The 21,549-nt window shown below is 31.5% G+C and overlaps 1 protein-coding gene across 1 annotated transcript in view; it reads left to right on the forward strand.

The window, feature by feature from the left end:
* LOC145688441 (uncharacterized) overlaps nt 1-20,587 on the forward strand; it is a 140,425-nt gene extending 119,838 nt beyond the window's left edge. The window contains exons 4-5 of the mRNA XM_081762678.1: nt 4,084-4,302; nt 17,589-20,587. Of these exons, the coding sequence (XP_081618804.1) occupies nt 4,084-4,302; nt 17,589-18,350 (981 nt within the window). The 3' untranslated portion in view covers nt 18,351-20,587. The remainder of the gene's footprint in view (nt 1-4,083; nt 4,303-17,588) is intronic.
* The last annotated feature ends 962 nt before the right edge of the window (nt 20,588-21,549 follow it).

Here is a 21,549-nt window from a genome sequence, read left to right on the forward strand (position 1 = left end):
AGTAGGGCCGATATGTAAGGCACATTGATGACGGTGAGTTACATGATTTTAGAAGTAGCACATATCATATCTCTGCGAGAGTCATTTAGATTGAACAGCCAACATATCTGGGAAGTGGAAATGAAGTATGTTACTCAAGTAAACATGGTTACATTCTTTCGATGTAGTTTCCACTTCTCTGGTGAACACATTTCCCGATTTCTGATAGACGTTGGATACTGTTGAGACTCCCCATTTATGAGAGGGTTGTAAGAGAGCACCAGGCATGAACATGCTGGGAATATCACGGCAACGTTGTCTCTGAAGTAGTTCTTTCATTTTGGGGAACTAAATTAAAATCACTGGAGCTCATATCTGGGAATATTGTGGGTGTTCCAGTATCTCCAAACCCCATCGTTGTAAGAGAGTCTGTACCATACGGGCAGTATAACATCTGGCGATGACATGAAGCAGAATAAGTTGACATGAATTAATAAGACTGCAGGAGATGTGGTTGTTTGCGTAGCAATGTTGACCTCAAATAATGACTCAGATACGAAGCACAGTATGCAGCATTTATGGTAACCTCTGTTGGTACTTGATATGAGAAGATGACACTTTCGTGGTCATAGGGCATTGTCATGATGACCTTAAAATTTACTGGTTCTTATTTGACTTTTTTCGGTCATAGGGACTTCGAGTAGCATCATTCACGAGATTGACGTTTCAATTTTGGTTCGCAGGATCTCTCACAAAATTCAATAGTGTAGTGCAGAACAGAAATCTCTTCACAATTCATCAATTGCAATAGTGAAGTGCAGAAAATCAACACCTTCATGGTGTAATGTTCAAGTTGTAAGTGTGCACATTTCAGGGCTGGATTAACCCGTCTGGAGGCTCGGGGCTAGAAAAAATATGTGGCCGCTGCTGACTTTACCTAATACATTTCTGTGAAAGTACAGTAGGAAAGTTAAGGGAATATGTTTTATATTTTTGGTCATATTTTATTTTATGATGATAATTGTATCTTCATGATTTCTTTTAGATAGCCAGTTTAAATTTTGATCAGAGTGGAGGCAACTGTCCACCTGGAGGCCCGGGGATATTGCCCCCCTAAGCCCTCCCCTTAATCCGGCCCTGGCACATTCCCATTGCCGCTACTTTTGCACCTTCGTTAGGACATGCGGTACCAACTGGCTGCAACTTTACATATACCGACATTGGTGTTAGAATATGGTACACTGAAGCAAAAGAAATGTTCAGTTCATTAGCCAGTTAACTACACGTCCATTACCGATCATTTTCGAGCATTGTTCGTAGTGCTTCCACATGATGTTGGCTGTAGCTATTTCAATCCGCACTCCCCCCCCCCCTCCCTCTATGCTTTTGTATGCTAAATGGCGACTGCCACATCCCTTCTCTCAACCATCCGATAAGGCAGAGCACTGTAACCATAAGCCTCACGTAATCCTTTGTGGATCTGACACATATTTCGACCTCGTGGCGCCTGAACTTGATGAAAACTTCTGTTCTGCATGGATAAAAATAGTTTAGGGCGGTATGTATTTGTACCTCGCTTTAACAGCGTCCACTGATCACACACACCGTAATACGGGAACATGAACGTATAGACAGATCGATACACTACCCAGAAACACATTATATTCATCATTTGTCTCCCAGACAAAACGACAATCGAACACAGCAGTGTTGTCACTTCAATATAAATTACTTTCTATATGCTTCGAATAAAGATATCCTAAAGTGAACTTTGACAGAAGCATTTACCAGAAAATTGTGAAAAAATATAAAGCAATAATAAAAATGCACAGTGTAAGCGCTTTCGCTGAATACTTCACAAGATTGGAAGCGGAATCACTATGAAGAAGGAAAATGAAAAACAAAACAATAAATAATAATAATAATAATAATAATAATAATAATAATAATAAATTAAAAAATGTAACTCGTCCGCGTGGGTACTAGGTGGTTATATTTTTTGTTTTTTATTTTTTCTTTCTATTCTTGCTACTTCCTCATCTGATGATGCATTCAGCAAAAGTGATTATATTGTCCCTTTCTAAGGTTGTGTAATAATGTTTTCACTATATTTCCATATGTAATACTTTATACACACACACACACACACACACACACATATATATATATATATATATATATATATATATATATATATATAGATATAGATAGATAGATAGATAGATAGATAGATAGATAGATAAATAGATAGATAGATAGATAGATAGATAGATAGATAGATAGATAGATAGATAGATAGATAGATAGATAGATAGATAGATAGATAGATAGATAGATAGATAGATAGATAGATAGATAGATAGATAGATAGATAGATAGATAGATAGATAGATAGATAGATAGTGGGCACAAAGTTGCTTTCCCCAAAACAAGTATTTTTTCATATATTGGACAAAGGGACTTGTGCTCACCTTTATATATATGGTATGGTGATATTTTTACCACAATTATTCAACTTCCCGTTTACAAATATTTATTTTATTTACATTCATAAGCAGCTGTCTTCAATTTATTTGGTATCTCAAGAATTCAAAGTGAATCTAGTAACACGTTATTCAATAAGCAGAGAAAAAAATAAAATCTACTAACAATTCACTAATTAATACATCGGCCATTATTATGATCTAGGTCCCGAAATTCATGTCTCGTTATGATAACATAAAATACTTAACTCATTATTTTCCTTTGTATACAACAAATATGACTTTATTCATCTTAAAGAAGATGAGATGATCTTCCTACTGTATAAGTGTTTAATGAGATGTTGCTAATACGAAAATTATTATTATTAATTATTATAATTGGAATACAGTTGATAAATTCGTTAGCACAGCTTGAAAATAAATGTTTTCCTTGAGTAAGTCATGAACACTGACTCTTCAATACACATTGAAAATATTTACACTTGTGTTGAATTTTATATCTATTTGCAACTTCTCTTAATTGTGTACTTAAAGAAAAAATAAATATAAAAATGTGTATTGTCGCACAACAGAAGTTTTGTTAGGTTTACTATGGCATGTAGAATGTAAGGAAAACGACATTCGAAGAACCTCGAAACGCTATTGAAAAAGTTGAAATCCTAAAGAGAAAATATTGGAGTGCCAAGGGATCTGAGTCCTTATGTTTCAGCACCTTAATCAAAAGCATCAGTAGTTCACTGTTAAGAAATGGAATAATGTGAGATTCTAAAAAGGATACCACTTTTTTTCACTTATATTTATATTTGATTTATTTTTAATAAAACTAAAATGGGAAGGAAAATTGAAATACGTGATTTTGAAGCTTCCAAAATTCATAAATATTTCGTTCGAAATTTGAATAAAAACTGAATATTTCTGTAATAAACACGAAACATACTAAAAAGAAACTTAACTCAAAACTCTTTGTATTAGTATTAGTATTAATTGAAATTCTATATTTCGGCTGTAGTCGCTAGCTTTGTTCATAAAAATAAGATCGAAAATGAATATAAAGATGAAATAGGCATAAGGAGAACATTAGGTACAGATTTAAATATCAACCTATGTTGTAGTATCCATAACTAAATGTGTAGAACTTGGTTTGAAATATAACTATTCTTGAGTTGTCGTCCATACTAACTTTAGTTACCATGTATATTATATTTAATATAAGAAGTCATATTTGTGTAAATTCCTTTAGTCTGAGTTTAATTTGGAGTTTTTTGATTCTCATTAAAGTAATAGATTTGAAAAAAATGAAATGAAATCTTTGGGTTTTACGTCCCATGGTTATGCCGGTTAGGCTAGTAATAGATTTGAATACTTTCTTTCATTTTTCATAGATTTCTTTGATTTCTGTAAAATGGTAATGTGCACAATATTGTGATTTTATTTATTTATTCATTTACTTTAAATATTTGGAGAGACATAATAATAGTCTTGACTATTGCTTGTATCTATTTATTTATTATTCTGGTTTAGATACTACACTATTTTTTAAATATGAAGCCTCACCACCCTCAATACACTCTAAGATATGTATAAAACATAATACTTATTTTTTCTTTCATTTCTTACCTAGAGTAAAGGAAAAGTATTGGAATTCTATAAGGCACGTACCAGAGCATTTTATGATGGTCTCGTAGAAGAAGTAAACTTTGAAGACATTGCTGATATCATCCGTCAGAGGACTAACGAACTAATAAAAATGCAGACAAGAGCCAAGATCACAGAGTACCTTCGAGGAGCGAATCTTATGATGAGGCCACCACTTGCGGCTCTCAGCACAAATTTCTTTGAAGTAAGTTTCTGTAAATATATTTCTATTAAATCAAATCCATATTTTGTATTTGCACATTTGCTAACAAAAATTAATAGTCTCCCTATACATTTGTTTTATGCTAATAACGTCGGAACCAATGGATTAATCAATACAACCTTGTAATTGTTTTTTATGCTTCTCATGTGTAAAAGAAATATGTTATATTCTAAAGGTATAGGTTTTAACGTCAAATTTTTGTTTCTAACTAGTGGTTACATTTTATGTAATGATATATCAATATAAAGGTAATTATTGTACATTTATATTGACGAATATAGGATCTCTGACAATCACTAGAATTCTAACGAGCAACTTATGTATCCCAAACTCCTTACTATGAAATAGAAATACTTTTAAACATCACCGTATACACCTTTTCATTGAAAGAGAACATCGACTGGACTTACCAATTAAAACCATACTCTTCCATATTTGCTTTATTCTCTATCTGTACGCATACATATACTCATAACATTCTTAATCTACTCTATTATAATTACTGATCTGGATTATAATCACTATTCCAGTCTTCTTAACCAATGTCTACTCTTACTGTAATCTTAAAAGTTCCAACGAAATCTGTCTTCATAATTCAATCTAAAATCATAATCAATCTCAACTTGTTTACACAAGCTAACTCCAATGATACTTAACAACAGACAGTGTCCATATAAATACTTTGTGTCATATTCCCAACACAATTAATTAAGCCTAACACTAAAGCTTGTTTAATTCGTTTATTCTGGGAACATCAATAACACAATAGTACACTCTAGTTCGAAAGATCAACATAGTGTGATACTAGATCCTTAATTACAACATATATCTGACATAGGTTGTTCCCAGAACAACACGTAAATTGTCGAAATATGGGTAACTATTCTCTACGTTCATAGATATATACAGTTAGATCTGACAATGAACAAACACAGAACATTGTTATGAATACTCCAGCACATTGCTTACTAATGAGCCAACCAACATATTGTCCTTTTCATTGAACATAAATTTTTGCTTTTATTCTGAAAACACTGTCAAGACTATAAACAAGGTGAGTTATTAAAAGATAACAGGGATAGGATGAAAATAAATAAGGATATCTTCTTGAAGGTTGCCTATCCCTCTTATAGTCTACGAAATGTCCATCTAAATTCTCATGTCATCCCCAGTACTTCTAACTTATTCCCCTACCTGGATATGCAGTTGATTAATATATATTATTACTGTATAAATATATATCTTTTATACAAGCTTTTAGTTACTTAAATCATTTAACCAATTTTTTTTTTTTCGTAGTCTAGGAACAAAATCAATAAATAAGTAAGTAAATAAAAACTTGAAAGTCACCTTCGAGTCCTAACCTCTATCTTTTAATGTAAAAGTGTTCAGGTACACTCTGTTCCTGTTATTTTTTAATCATTCATCTCATTGTCGCCTTGACAACGCTTTTAGAAAAAATACAAAACTTTGGTGTAATAACATACTTTTTACTTATAAGAGGCATCAACAAATTCTCTAGCCAGTATTGCCATCATCTGCTCTTTAGTGTTAAATCATTATTGTACATCAATTTTGAGTCTTCTTTCTTAAAGAAAGAAAATGTGTCAAATTAAGAAATATCACACTAAGCATTCAAATATATACTAACATATATATACTGGCATAAAGTTCTACTTTATGTTGTTATACAACATTTCAGGTTCTACTCTCAAATGCAAGAATTAAAGGAATAATTTTAAAAGTATTTGAAGAAACATAGAGGACATTTATCTTAGTCTGTCAAATAATAATAATAATAAAAAATAACTTTACAGACAGATCCTGTACCTGTTCACTCCTTTTGTTGCAGAGTTACCGTGTCTTACCCGTTTTATATATGCATTATATTGACCGTACCAAATCATTCAAGTCTAAATTTATTATTTAAAAGAAAAATAAATGAAAAATGCCTCTATTGTTTTCCTTTCAACGTTATTGTCTGACATTTTATGAACTTTATTTTATTCCGTGTTAGTCATTACTTTTGATAGTTCTAAAACAGGAAGCTCATCAACAATATCTCTAGTGTGTTCTTTTATTTTTATGTTGATGTTTCATTTTGTAAAAATGAAATGAAATCTTTGAGTTTTACGTCCCACGGTTATGCCGGTTAGACTAAAGGAGACGGTGATGATGAGTAATGAATGAAATGGTGGAATGAAGAAAGTGGAAGGAAACGGGAGAACCCCGAGAAATCCCACGCACACGGTGTTTGTCCACCACAAAGTTCACTTGGCGGGGGCTGGGATCGAACCCGGGACCCCAAACACCAGAGGTGAACGCTCTACCACTGAGCCACCGCGGCCCCATGTTTCATTTTGTATTACCGATGTAAAATTCATCATCGCAACAAGAGAACGCTACCCGCCAGTGGGAAAACAGTAGTAGATTAAGGAAGTACAATTTGTTGCATACACGGGCTTATATGACACGGAAGTTATTCAATGGAGAGACGAACAACAAAAATAAGGTGACACGCGAACCAGAGTGAATCTTGCGAAGTGAATGGATCGTTTGCCGAGATTGGATTTTGGATCTGGATTGGACTTTAATGTGGATTTTGTATCTGTTCAGATTAAGAATATGAGACACTTGATAAAATACTTTTAAATGAAACTTGCGTGCAGATTAAGTATATGGGCACCATAAAGAAAATAAGAGTAGAAAATATATTAGGAGATAAACAGTGAAGTGCTATGTCGAGATTTAAAAAAAAAAAAAAAAAAAAAAACATAATGAAGTGAAATGCCATTGGAAGACAGCGTACAAAGTGATCATAGAAGTGTCGCAAAGCTGTGTTCCTCGGAAAATCTTTCATATTTTCATTAAGACAAAATCAGGTTCTTGTAATGTTATTGGATAGCAATTGAAATTCAAATGTTATTTGAAGGCAATTCAAATGTTAAGTTCATTACGATATCGATATCTTATCGTCATGACTTAATGGGTAACTCTTGTGTGAATGAAAAAGTAACAAAAAAAAAATGTTAAGCTTCGTGAACTTTACATAAAATCTCAAAATATATACTTCTTGAAAATAAGAAAATTAAACAGAGAGAGCTGTACTAGCCATGGGTTACATCTAAAGAGAAAAATCAACTATCGTTGTTAGTTAGGGATATCATTCTAACTAAGATGTCTTTGCGAATAAAGGCACAAAAATCTATTTCTCTATCTTAGTTAGAATAGGAAAACTAGTTGAGTATTCTGAACCTGACGAATACATCGATCTAATTCAGAATATCTCAATTACAATTAGAAAAGATAAATTAGTAAGAGAAGAATTTCAAGATTGTAGTTCATCTATAAAAAGAAGTGAAAATAAATTTGAATATTAAAATAGAAAACCGCAAGAACGTAACAATACAGAAAAATACTACAAGAAGTGAAGAAACGTCACTAAATATTCTTCACTTAAATATCCAAGGTTTCGAGAACAAAACATCAAATCTTGAAATTCTACTTAACGGATCATCAGATGAAATAAATATTTTGTGTATCTGCGAACATTGGCATCGAAGTGATGAATTATTAATACTTAATTTAAGCGGTTATTTCTTAATAAATTCATATAGTACGAAAAGCTTTAAACGTGAAGGTACATGTATATTCGCAAAAACTGACTTCACCATGACCCCAATTAAATTAAACTTAACTCAGGAAGAAAAATGCCTTGAATTCACAATAGCAAAGCATAAGGACAATAATCTCATTATAGCGGCATTGTGTAGAACACCGAATAAGGTAAAACGGTTTTTAAATAAAATAGATTGTTTTCTTGCTGAAGTTAGTTCTCTGGGGCATAATATTGTAATGTGTGGTGACATAAACATTAACCATCTAAAAGATTCAAAGACGGAAGATGAACTGGGTCTAATCTTGAGCACATGCGGTATGGAAGCTATAATGAACTTCCCCACCAGAACAACAGCTAAATCGGAATCACTCATTAACAAATCTGAAGAATAGGAACATACATTAAACCTGTGAAAACATAATTGTAGAATTTTCTGATCATGATACATAAGGATCAATTGTTTAAAAGGAAACTCCTCATCATTAAATTAAACGCATCATTGCAACACGAAAATTAATCTCACATGTATAATCACAATCTATTTGAAGATAAATTTAATAGTTTTAGTAACACCCTAACCTTAAGTAAAAAGTTTTTCCAGAAAGACTAAAATTATACGTAAGAACGACACCAAAACATGGATAACACGGGACATAAAAATTTCTACCATAAAAGTAAAGGAGATGCACAAAGAAAGTAAGTACACGTTGAAAAACTCCTTCCAAGAATATTACTTAAAGTATATAAAAAAAAGTATACAAATCAACACTGCGTGCAACAAAATGAATGTACTACGAAAATAGAATGCAATTTAGCAGTAATAAAAATAAAGAAATGTGGAATATTATAAAAATAGAAATGGATCTAAATTCACTGAAACGAACTAATCTAATACTTAAAAATAATTACATTAAAGTAGATTCTCCTATCAAAGTAGTAAATATTTTGAATAACTATTTCATACAATCACTCGATGAATTAGAAAATTCACATTTTCAACAAGTAAATAAACCAATCTTACAAAGTATAAATTTAATAAGCATAGTTTGTACTTTACACCTGTGGATAGAAAATAAATCAAATTTATCATTCAAAACTTAAGAATAAGAAATCATGTGGACCAGACGAAATACCAGATTTCATTTTCAAAAACTGTGCTGATGAACTATCCATTCCACTTACTTATTTCATTAATCTTTCTCTAGGCACTGACGTCTTTCCGTGTAAATTAAAACTAGTAAAGGTAATACCCATGCATAAACGAAACGAGAAAGATGATGTATCTAATTATAGACTAATATCACTTTTATCGCCTGTTTCCAAAATATTTGAAATAGTTATGGCTAAACGGATAATAAATTTCGGTGAAAAAATTAAGTAATAAACTCCTTACAACATCGTTTTCTGAAAAATAAAAATAAATATACTCCACTACGAGAATATGTTCGATATATATTTCTTTTGAAACTTTAAAAAAAAAAAAAAAAAAAAAAAAAAAGATTCATTCTGTGACTTAGGTAGAGTTTGAAACTGTTGATTATAATGTACTTCTACGAAAGCTATTTAAATATGTCGTTAGAGGGAGTTGCCCTTAAGTGATTTGAATCATATATGTGCAAAAGACAACAAGCTGTAAAATTTTCTCATTGTAATAAACTAAACAATATAAATGGCTATAAACCAGACATAAAGGATAAAATTAGGAGTCCCACAAGCAGTGTACTAGTGCCATTGGTTTTCTTACTGTATATAAATGACCTTCCAAATTACCTCGAGACCATCCATATGGCACCTTTTTCAGATAACACATCCTTACTAATAACTCAAAGAGATGTGAATATATTACAACAAAGCGTCCACAAAATTCTAAATAATTTCCAAAAGTAGGGTTCTAGGAGAATAGACTCGTGCTGAATGAATCGAAAACAAAGTATTTAGTTTTTACCACCACCGAATGACAAAAGAATAAAATCTAGGAACTAAAATTCTACATAAAAATTCTACAACCAAGTTTTTAGGTATAATATTAAACCAGAATCTCAAATTTGATGATCATATAAAACAACTGTATAAAAATTGAGCACGATGTGTTTTGCATTTCACTCATTAATCTATAATATATAAATGCATCAATCATAACATTATATTATGCAGGTGTGGAATCTCATATAAGATATGAAATTATGTTATAGAGTAACATTACAAGATGAGACGAAGTTTTCACAGCACAAAAAGAAGAAAGAAAAATAATCAAAACTATCACACGAAATAATAATAAAAAAAGTCACTCCAAACCATTATTTTGAAAGTTAAATGTCCTAACTCTATCATCGCTATACATACTACACAGTGTAACGTATGTATCATAATCATAATACAAGAGCTAAAGAAAATATACATGTGCCTTCATGTAGATTGGAAATATGTAGGAAAGGTTTCTTCAAGACATCCATTAAATTGTTTTATCATTTACCTCAAACTGTTAATCTGATTAAAAACGTTATTAAGTTCAAAGTAATAAGAAAAATTCTATTAAATGGTACGTTTTGTTTGGTCAGTGAGTTTCTAAATGAAGAACATGAACAATATTCTAGAGTAACTATAGTAAAATTATTTTTTACTCAATGTCATTCATGTAAATAGTATTTTCATTTATTATAATCAATTAATTATATGTAGACATAATATGTATGTTCATGTTTTCTGACATGTTTTATACTAGGATGAGATTTGCACATATATTTGGTACACGGAATGCCATAAATACAATACATTCAACTACATGTATGGAATACGTCAGTTTGTATATATTACGATATTTACATCGGTACTACAAAAGTGAATGTCGACCAGATAAAAGTACATATTAGAGATAGTATTGATGAGCCACCCATCTCAAACCATCCGAACATTTAAAAGGTGATGATCAGACGATCAACATGATATAGAATAAAGTTTTACGAGACTCAGAAAGTAGTGTTGAATAAAAAAAAAAAAATTAAAAAAATTAAAAACTTCGTTTAAAAAGTAATAAATATAATCGGATAATTTGGACAATTGGAGTATAGTTGTAAACTGATACGGACAATCTGATGATCTGATGCACATATTAAACACCCAACATCCAACATCCAACAACAATCTTGAAACTAAAAACAATACACAGGTGTACATTAGGCATAGTATAAATTTTAATGCGGCTCTGTCTGTACACCCAGTAATTTCTGAAATTAGCGGTCTAAGGTAAATATTCTCTATGCTAATTTTTCCTAAATATTTTAAATATTCATTTTAGTTCTTGAACCTGAGTATAGAGTCTGAAATGTTCTGAAATGTCGCAAAATGAAACTTATATATGAGTCTGTGGTTTCTCAATTAGGTACCGAAAAGCCATTCTTGCGATTAAATTCTGTTATAGAGAGAACGTAATTTAACCAACTGAATACCGAAAACCGTACCCAGATTATCCATTCGTTCTGAAGATATTCACAAAATGTGTTTATGGTGTTTGTGCGTCGATACGTGGTGATTTAAAGATAACTATAAACGTATTTATTATTAATATTTTTGTAAGTGAATTGATATGATGTCTTAATTATGAATTGCATAAAGGAGAAATCACAACTTCACAATTTTGCTCAGAAAAAAAATTATCTACTGAAATGAGACACTAAAAATACATGGTAACGAAACAAAAATGACAGTATAGCAAAAGATGTAATGTAGAAAGGAATTATGTCTAACAACTAATCATTAATTCTGTGAGAAGAATATGCATATATAGCAAGAAGTTATTTCCTATCAACGAAAATTAATATTACTGACCAGCTAATATTTCCATACTTTTTCTTTCTCTTTTCTAATTACTAAATGCTGTTTAAAATAGAAACAAGAATTTTAGGAATGATCCAAAAATGGATCAAAAGATTGCGATCTTGGCCAATAATTAGTTTTGGGATCACAAAATTTTTGAACGGCCTCTACATCAAGTTTTCTTATTTTTTATAGATAAAGCACATTATACTAAGTTAAGTGATAATTCGGATTTGGCTACATTCTATGTAGTTCTCCAGATATGGGGCGTACAAGAAAAGGTTTGATTGAATGAAATATGTTGGATTTTTTGGATTAGGGGCCACAAAATTTTTGAACGGCCCCTAAATCGAGTTTTCTTATTTTTTTGCGGAAAAAATACATTATACTGAGTTAATGATAGTTCTCGTATGGCTACACTATATGTAGTTCCCCAGATATAGGGCGTTCAAGAAATTTTTTGATTGAATGAAATATACTGAATTTTTTGGATCAGGGCCCACCAAAATTTTTGAACGGTTCCTAAATCAAGTTTCCGCATGTTTTGCGGAGTAAGCACATCATACTAAGTTAAGTGATAGTTCAGGTTTGGTTACACTATATGTAGTTCTTGAGATATAAGGCCTACAAGAAAATTGTTGCCTGGAATATATTGGATCTTTTGAACCAAAAATCTTATTGAACTCTACCATTTGACGTTACTCAGACAAATATTTACAAGTACGATATGAATAAAAGTTTCGATCATACTGATGAACGCAAATAGAAGAAATTTTAGAAATATTGTGACTCCTCCTTTCTTGGTATATTAAAATTTAAAACGTCTTTGCATTCATGAAATCAACGATTCGATTCTCATGAGATTATTTAGGTTAGATTAAATAAAAATGAAAAGGAATTATAACTGTATTTATCTTTATTGGATAAGAAGATTTTAATTGTGTTTATTGTTGTTTAACCTGAGCAATATTCCGAAAGTGAGGCTTAGGATATCATCATACTCCGAAGAAACAAATAAATGTTGAAAAGTGTAAATAAGTCCTTAACCAAAAAATGTGTAATACTACTCTACATTTGTTTCTTCAAAACATAGTAATACTTTGCCCAGCCCTTTTAAAATGTGTAATACTACTCTTAAGAATTAATTCTACAAGACTCAACATTGAAATAATCAAATCCAGTGATAACTGCAATCGTAATCCTTTCTATATTGTAACTAATATAATCAAACTTCTTGAACTTAAATATTTCAGAAGTGGACCATTAATTTCATGAATACCTGATATTTAATTTTAATGAAAAAGATAAGTAGCGGTGATATCCTATTTTAGGTTCATATAAATTTGTAAAATTTACGAAAGAAACATGTAATATTTCCTTCACATGAACAATGTATATATAATCAAAATATATGTGAATCTTAAGTGTGACATATGTAATAATGTTACAAAACGTATTGCAAAGTAACCATGTAATATTGTAGTGGATAAGGAAGGCATGATGAACTTGAGTAATATGTGAAAGAACGTTCCGCTGCAAAGTAACTTCTTAATTTCTTCTTATGTACGACAGTAGGTTTTTAAACATGTAGAAGAAATGTGTAGTTTTTTTTTTTTTTGTAACATCTTCATTTACACCTATACCCACTCTCCTGACGCGTCTGCTCCCTACGAACTCTTCTTCGCGCTACCGCAAACGACCATCTGCTCCGCCTCTACGAAGATTTGGTTAGGTAGCATTCGTTGTGATGAGTTGCAACCTAGCATATATTAGTTTGTGTTTTTGTACTGTAGTGTTTTTTTGCATATGTTAGAACGCTGCATTTATACCGTTCACGTTTAAGTCACTCTAAAGTTAATCTGAACCAAACACACCAGGAATGATATTCTCCCAAAAAAAAATATTGTATAAGGTACTGGAAGTGTATTTCCTGATGAAAGAACTAGAACTACATAAATAATGAAATCATGTATGTGGACCTAAAATAGGACATCTGTAAGGTACAACATTTTTGAAGTTTAATATTGGTTGTAAAGAAGTTAGAAGTATAAATATCCTTAAGAAAATTTTCATTCACATTAAATGTCAATATAATTTTCAATTTTGGCAAGAATATAAATTAATGGTTACGTGTTGTTAGATTCTATAACACTAAATTCATACAAATTTGAAATAATGAATTGAACTTTTATACTCATTATCATTCATCATAAATTCTCATTTCTTTCATCACACTTGGCCTGAGTGTGTATGAGGCTTCTCCAATGATTTCTTTCACTCCACCACTCTTCATCCTGGATCTTGCCCTATCTTATTCTCCTTCTTTCCACATTCTTCTGTATTTCATCCTATTACCTATTCTTTGGTCTTCTTAGTTGCCACTTTCCTGTCACCTTCAACATGTAAAAACTTCTTATTGAAGCAGTTTGTCTTCATTGTTAGTACATGTCCATTTAGTGTAGTAGATATATTTTCCTTGAACACTCTTCGTTGAATGTATTGCCAAAGAATTCATTTCTGATCCGAAGGTTTCTCGTTTTTCTGAAAATACTTCTTGGGAATCTCATCCCTACTTGCTGGATTCTATTACATTCTCCTTTTTTATGTACACGCAGCGTAGATTATAATGAATGTGAAATACATATACGTATATTGTATAGCGACAGTTTCTCTCTCCTAGATATGTTTCAATCTAGGAGGGATATAAATTCTATTTTTGTGAACAAACGTTTCCTTTTTATAATAATCTTCTAGTTACCTCTTCTTTCATTCGGCCATCTACCTTCACTGTCATCTGCATTCTGAATGAGGTATTTATAATTTTCCGCTATCTTCAATGACTTCTCTTGTATTTCCATCATTCCTACATATTAATTATCTTCTATCCTGAACAATGTTCCTTCCAATCATGTTGCTGTTTTAATCCAATATTTCAAATGCACTGTCCGGGCATTCTTCTATAGGGCCAAGTAACTTCATAATTGAGGAGCTCGAGTAAGTCCATCTTCCACATCTTTGGAAGTAGCATGAGGAATATCACGAATTTGACAAAACTCAAATAGTTTACAAAATTTTCAATCCAAAGTATTCATAAATTCCCATTCATTTTAAATAAAAAATCTTCCATTTTAGAAGAAGGGAAGAAACTTAAAATGCTAACCGCATTATCTCACTGTATTGCTAAACTAATGCGTTGAAATAAAAATTGTGCACTCCTCAGATCTCCCGTCTTGAGATTTAATTTCGATCCGTTTTACATTAGAATTCCCTAGCTTCCTGGCTAAAAACTGCCATTGTTTCAGTAGCAGAGGCAATGAACATATGATCTTCTTTTAATTTGGAATATTTCGTGTGTTTTCGCTTATAGGCCGTTTCAGCAGCATTTCTTGCCTCTTTACATAATGAAGCTAAATGGGAAGGTGCAAATGTCAACACATGTAACGTCCCGTACCAGTCGTTACACCATTTTCCAAGGGATTAATGTCACTCCATCTGGTCGTTTCCCATCATCTCGGGACATTCCAGATTGTTCTAAAATACTTGGGACATCAATACTGGCAAGAGCTCGTCTTATTATATTATTTAGCTCTCCATGACGAGAAATTCGACCTCCACTCCTAGAACAGCTTAATGCATGTAAGCCTTTTTCATCAACCTGTTCTTGACATGTACATTTGAAACTGTGACAAATTTTTAAACCGAGACGTAGAATGACACAAATTTGAAACGTGTTTTTGTCCAAGAAAGTTCCAATATTTTTTGACGGTGTAGCCTGTAGCCATGCACCAGATTCTTTTCTTTGTAAGGATTTAAAACGGGCAATATCAGATGTATTTTCAGGGACCAATTCTTTATCAATTTTTGCCGTTAATATGATTTTATCCAAGTTCTGTTGTAAGTCTAACACAGCGGGAGTCTCATTATTGTATATACCATTCCATATCTCCAATCCCTCCGTCAGGTGAATATCCACTTTATCAACTGGAATGTTTAGTATGTTGGAGACAAGTGGCTTCACTCCAAAACATGAGGACAGGAAAGTTGGAAGGCTTAAATCTGAGACTTTTCTTACATTGAAACCTCGTAAGCGAATTGGTAAGCTTGCTTGAGTCCATTGATTTTCATTCAAAAAATAATTGACGATTGACTGTAGTGCACATTTCAAGCAATTATGAAGCTAAAATACCTTGGAAGCCATGGACCATGTGAGAGTGGTACGTGAAAAATACATGAGTTTCGGTATCCCCAGACATTTCTTAAGTAGAAAAAAGGCGATATGCGCTGATAAAGTCTTCAGACGCTTAGTTACTACTTATTGAAAGTTTCTGCTATTATCAATGACTTGCCTCATGTACGAGTACAACCATTTATAAATAGTTGCATCAGTTGCGATAATTTCTTAGAAATAGCCTAATTTTCAGCCAAATAGTTACTTCAAAAGCATGTATACCACTGGTAGTCTTTATTTCGTGTGGATGTCAAAAGTCAAAACTTTTTCTTTAAGTTTTCCTAAAATTTCATTTACCTTATATTTATTTCCGTATAAGATAAATCTGTATTTTTATTAACTTCAAATGATCATAATCTATAACATAATTACAAATCGAAATAATTTCAAATGTATGAAAGTTTATAAGTAACTGAAACTACAGTTTATTAGTAAATAATGACTTTATCAGTAGATCCAGACATATAAAATACTTATTTCAGAAATGATAAGGAATAGTCAATACTTTTTACTATAGAATGCCAAAAACAAAGAAGAGTAATTAATATATATTTACATTTTGAGCTTTCATTGAAATTGTCCTTATAAATTATCTAAGCAAAATGGAAAGAATGCAGTTTATAGTATTGCGAAACGCATAATTAAAAGTTTTGTAATAAATTATTTTCATCTTGTTCAGAGCTAATTTCACTTTCTTAGATTATACTATCCAAATAGTGTCAGTAAGATTTGCTTCAACTATGCTAACCCCCCCCCCTTTTTTTTTTTTTTTAATAAATGCGTAATTTGCTTCCTGTATGGAATTTGTCATTTGTTGTTATGTTGATTTGATTAAAAAATAACCTGAGGTGCTATATATAAAAATATATTTTAGTTTCAATCAGAAATTGTCATTAAGTACGTATTTAGCACATTTTGCTTACTTTAATGTAATTTCTACCTGGAACTACTCTTATTTAGCTAGAATTATAGCTGGTGTTTGATACTGAGTTACCAGCTAATATAGTTTTGCATCTAGCATAAGTTTGAAAATTCTTTCTTTACTTCAAGGTCCATTTTGTAATGTGTTAACTAGGTTTCGCAATAAAAAAAATGCGCGATCTATATATACAAGTAACGGTAGATGGATAACTTAGCTTGCGGACTAATTATTTATACTTATTTCATAAAATATTCGAAAAAATATTAATGAAACTACATATAGTATAACTTCTAAAGGAAAATGTTGAATTTTAATTTCACAGGAAAAAAATTCTTACCACTTACTAGAAAATATTTTGCAGCATATTCAATGTAACTGTATTTAAATATGTTCCGTGCATAATACTTATATTTATTACGAGTACATAACTTGTTTTGATGTAATGTAGTATATGACTATGGCTGGTTACATATCTATTTCAGCGATGATAAATACATAAAAATCAATATGTATTGCTAACAGTATATTAAAATCTTCTGATGTGTACATAAGTTCAAACACAAAGTAACACTTCACATTTAGTTGTAGATACAAACATTGTAAAATGGTATTTAGAATTGTACTAAAGTTTGTTAAAAGATAGTTCATACAATATACAATGTAATGTTACTTTAATTTTCTTTTAGGGCGTTTGTGATGAAGCCTCAACAGATGACCGGGATGGCGAAATGTACTTCGTGGTGTTACCGTACATTCGACAAAGGCGATTGGTTCTCGTGCCTGCAGCAGTCTGGCGTGGTGAGTTCATGGCAGGGTATGACCCACAGTTGGACGCCACCGCAGCAGAAATACGATTCAAAGGTGAAGAAGTTAGCTTGATTCTCGTACTCCCAGGACAACCAGGACATTTCAACTCCGACGGACTTGCTAGGCTTGAAACAAGGTTATCTACAAAACAAGCTTGGTCAGGACTTCTCCGCAGCATGGTTCCACGCATGTTAGAAATTCAGATTCCTAAATTTGCACATCGTTCCATGTTTAATTTAACAGCAGCTCTTCGAAGAATGGGTATTCGTGATCTTTTAACACCTGAACGTGCAGATCTCGGTGGTATTAATGGTAGACATGACTTATACCTTTCTGATTTTGTTCAAATGAATGAATTCGCTCCATGTGCTGATGATGGTAGTGGAGAACGCCATGTTGAAACCTATCCTTTCCCTCAACGCACAGGGCGTCCCTTACGTCACTGGGAAGAACTAGAAACGTCCATTTGGGAAAGTGAGCCAGAACCAGAACTTCCATTAGCGCTTCGACCTCGACAAGCAAGAGTGCCCGAAATAAACAACAAGTTAAAATTCGAACGCCCATTTTTGTATTATACAAGGCACAATCCTACAGGACTTATTTTACACATGGGACGTTTCAATCCACGTTTACTACCGTAGCGTGATGTCAGTGAGTGATAATGTGAAAGAGAAAAAAATTCATTTTAAAAACTATTTTGGACTGATCCCATACAGGGCTTTTTTTTCTGTATTGTGAACTTTGCAGAATTTCTACTTAGAAAGTGGCCATTTTTGTAATTTTTGATGCCGTTTTTCTACTGGAAGAAAGTCCTTTGATCAAGTGATATGTTTGCTTTTTGTGTATTTATTTACACTGCAATAATAAGGTTGGATTTGGGGAGAGGGGGAAGCTTTATAAGAAAACATTGAAAAGAAGACAAATCCAACTATAGTGATTTTGATACGTACGTACATGAGAAAAACAAGTTGTACCTGCAATATTTGGTCACATGATAAGACTTTTAAAAATCGTCTTTTTTATATAAGTGATAAAGATTTCTTATTAGCAATCTGTAAATGAATGGCGTAGATAAAGACGTCGGTGAGGAGATGAATCTTGCGTAATATGAAAGAGCAATAAAACAAACTATAAAATACATTATTCCAGCTTGATTTACCGGTGATAGTTTATTACGAACTTACGTTATTTTCTACAATTCGGAGCTTCTGTAACTTAAATTATTTATCTTATAAATGAAGAAGAAGTTGTATGAATCTGTGAGTGTATTGGTACGTATATGAGAATTGTGTGTGAGTTTATGTGTGTTGTGAAAACTCAATTTTCGACCATCATTAATGACTGTTCAATCAGTGAGGTTCGTAGTACAATGTGCTTACTTTCTATTTTTTTTTCAGTCTCTGTTATGATTATATGCAATCATTTTAAGGAAGCTATTACACTGGGATTATTTCTGTTGGAACATGTTACTTTTCTTCAGTATATGTGGTTGACATTATCACTATTTAGCATTTTGATCTTCAACTTTTTAAAAAAAAATTAAAGCATGGTGTTGAGCAATGTTCTGTACTGACGCATTTTCTTCTGATGTTTACATACAAAAAACTGAAATTTTCATAGAGGTACTGTACTGTTATGAATACATTTTTCAGAGTTTAAATGTAGCAACATATAACATATTATTTGTTCTTGGACAATTTGTTTTTAGATATCTCTGAATCTGGAATAACAATTATAGTCATAATTAGATTTATTGTAGTTATATTGCTTTATAACTAAAATCGCTGATTTTGCAGTGATCAGGGAGAAACAATCAGAAATTTCATCAAATTATACATTGACTTAATTGTGATAATTATAATTTTAAAATAAAGATTTGAATATAATCTATCTCACATGCTGGACTCAATGACCAATGGGAGCTTAAAGAATGCCCATTTGTGTAACAGTAGGTTTCTTTAACTAGAAATTAAATATATATAATTTCTCTTATCTAGTAACACTGTAAAAACAGAGCTAATGATCTCAATCTATACAAACAAGAGGAGAATCAAATAAAGAAAATAGTATTTTATGTAGTATTTACTATTTTGTATTGCATAAATTACATATTACGTATTAAATCTGCTGAGAGACAGAGAATTGGTTAATTCTTTTTGGAGTTGAGCATTCTTCTTCACAACGGCTATATAAGACATGGATCTAAAGCATAAGTGCGAGCTATATAAATACATTGTCTCCTGCTAGAAATCAAACCCAATCTAAGTTTAGGATGGCAAAGGCGCTTTATGATAACCAGTTATTCATGAAGAAGTCCATGTGTAGAAAATGGCAAAAGCTACATGCTAAACAGAAATTATCTTTACTTTTAGTTACCGTACGCTATATTTCTAATATTGATAATGATAATAATCAATATGAACGTAATTTGCAAGAGCTATACACTCATAAATATCTTTATGATGATATATTAATAGTAGACGTAGAGTGCTAAATGATTTAATATTGTTCATAAAAGAGAGAGAGATCCCTAAACAAATAAACAAAATATGTTAACGTTTTTTAAGTAAGTTCTTTAGATGGTTTATTTCAACACATTCAAAAAAATAATAATGGGTTATTTAGGAATGTAATGAAAAATGGTGCTCTATATATTCGGTAATTTATGAAATTGTTACTGTTTCAGTGCAAGAACTATCATATACGCACATCTTATTGTTTGTGGTTATGGATTTGTAAAGTTATCAGAAGAGAAACAGAAAAAAATATGCTCCATAGTCTTTGTATCCCAAGTGAAATTGCTTCCTATGGATATATTCATATATTTATTTATGTAATATAATTTATTTTAAATGAATGAAACAAATTGTACAACTTATATTAGTGGTTTTATTTCTTTATTAGTTTATATCAATATTGGAACTTTTTATGTAGACATTTAGAGAACTGTTTCCAGAAACAATGCCTAAGGGGTAGAAACTATGAAAATAATTCTGTAATCATAATTCTTGCCCAATAATTGTGTGTGGAATGTTTCTAATGCAATGCTCTTTTCAAACTTTATCACATAATTAAGGAAGCCTGCTATCCTGACCGATTATTTACAAGATATACAGTTAACATATATTAAAGTAAGTAAATTATTTCGTAGAAATTACTTATTATTTTAATATTCCGTTAAAATATATCGTTTACCATCTTAAGGTAATTTAGTTGATATATTAGGTAGGATAATATCCCCCAACAAAAATTCTATACCTTATTTCTAAACAAGGAACATCGACATTTGTTTCAGTTACTATAGACAGAATTTTAGTTAAAAGCAGTATAAGTGAACATAATAATATGGATTTGTAGTCATAATGGTTATAACCTACATCTTTCAGTGTCATATTTCCACATATAAATAATAATAAAAAAAATGCATACAAGTTTTGAGGAATACCCCTACCAAGCTAGGGGGGTCTCCTGCTATTCACAAGCATCTTTAGAACTTCCATGAGAATGCAAGTGCACCTTTCCAAGACAAAATGACAGTCTAAGTTGAAACGAAGAATATATTTTGCATGCTACAAAGTCTATTGATCGGAAAAATTCAATTGTTAATATATAAACAGAGGGCACTATTTCTAAATATTAATTGACACAGTCTCTCTTATTAACATTGGCGCATGTTATACCTTTTCTGTTTAGTTTGATAGTGATCTTGTAACATAAAACTAATTTTCAGTTCAATGCAAATTTTTGGAACTTGTCGTTAAATTACTAATGTAAAGGACTGGTACACATTTATTCTATAAAAACCGGAAATGGAGAAGTTTTTCATTATTCATAAACTTA

The sequence above is a fragment of the Thermobia domestica genome, chromosome 1 (assembly GCF_964235325.1).
Source record: "Thermobia domestica chromosome 1, izTheDome1.hap1.1, whole genome shotgun sequence".
NCBI lineage: Eukaryota > Metazoa > Arthropoda > Insecta > Zygentoma > Lepismatidae > Thermobia > Thermobia domestica.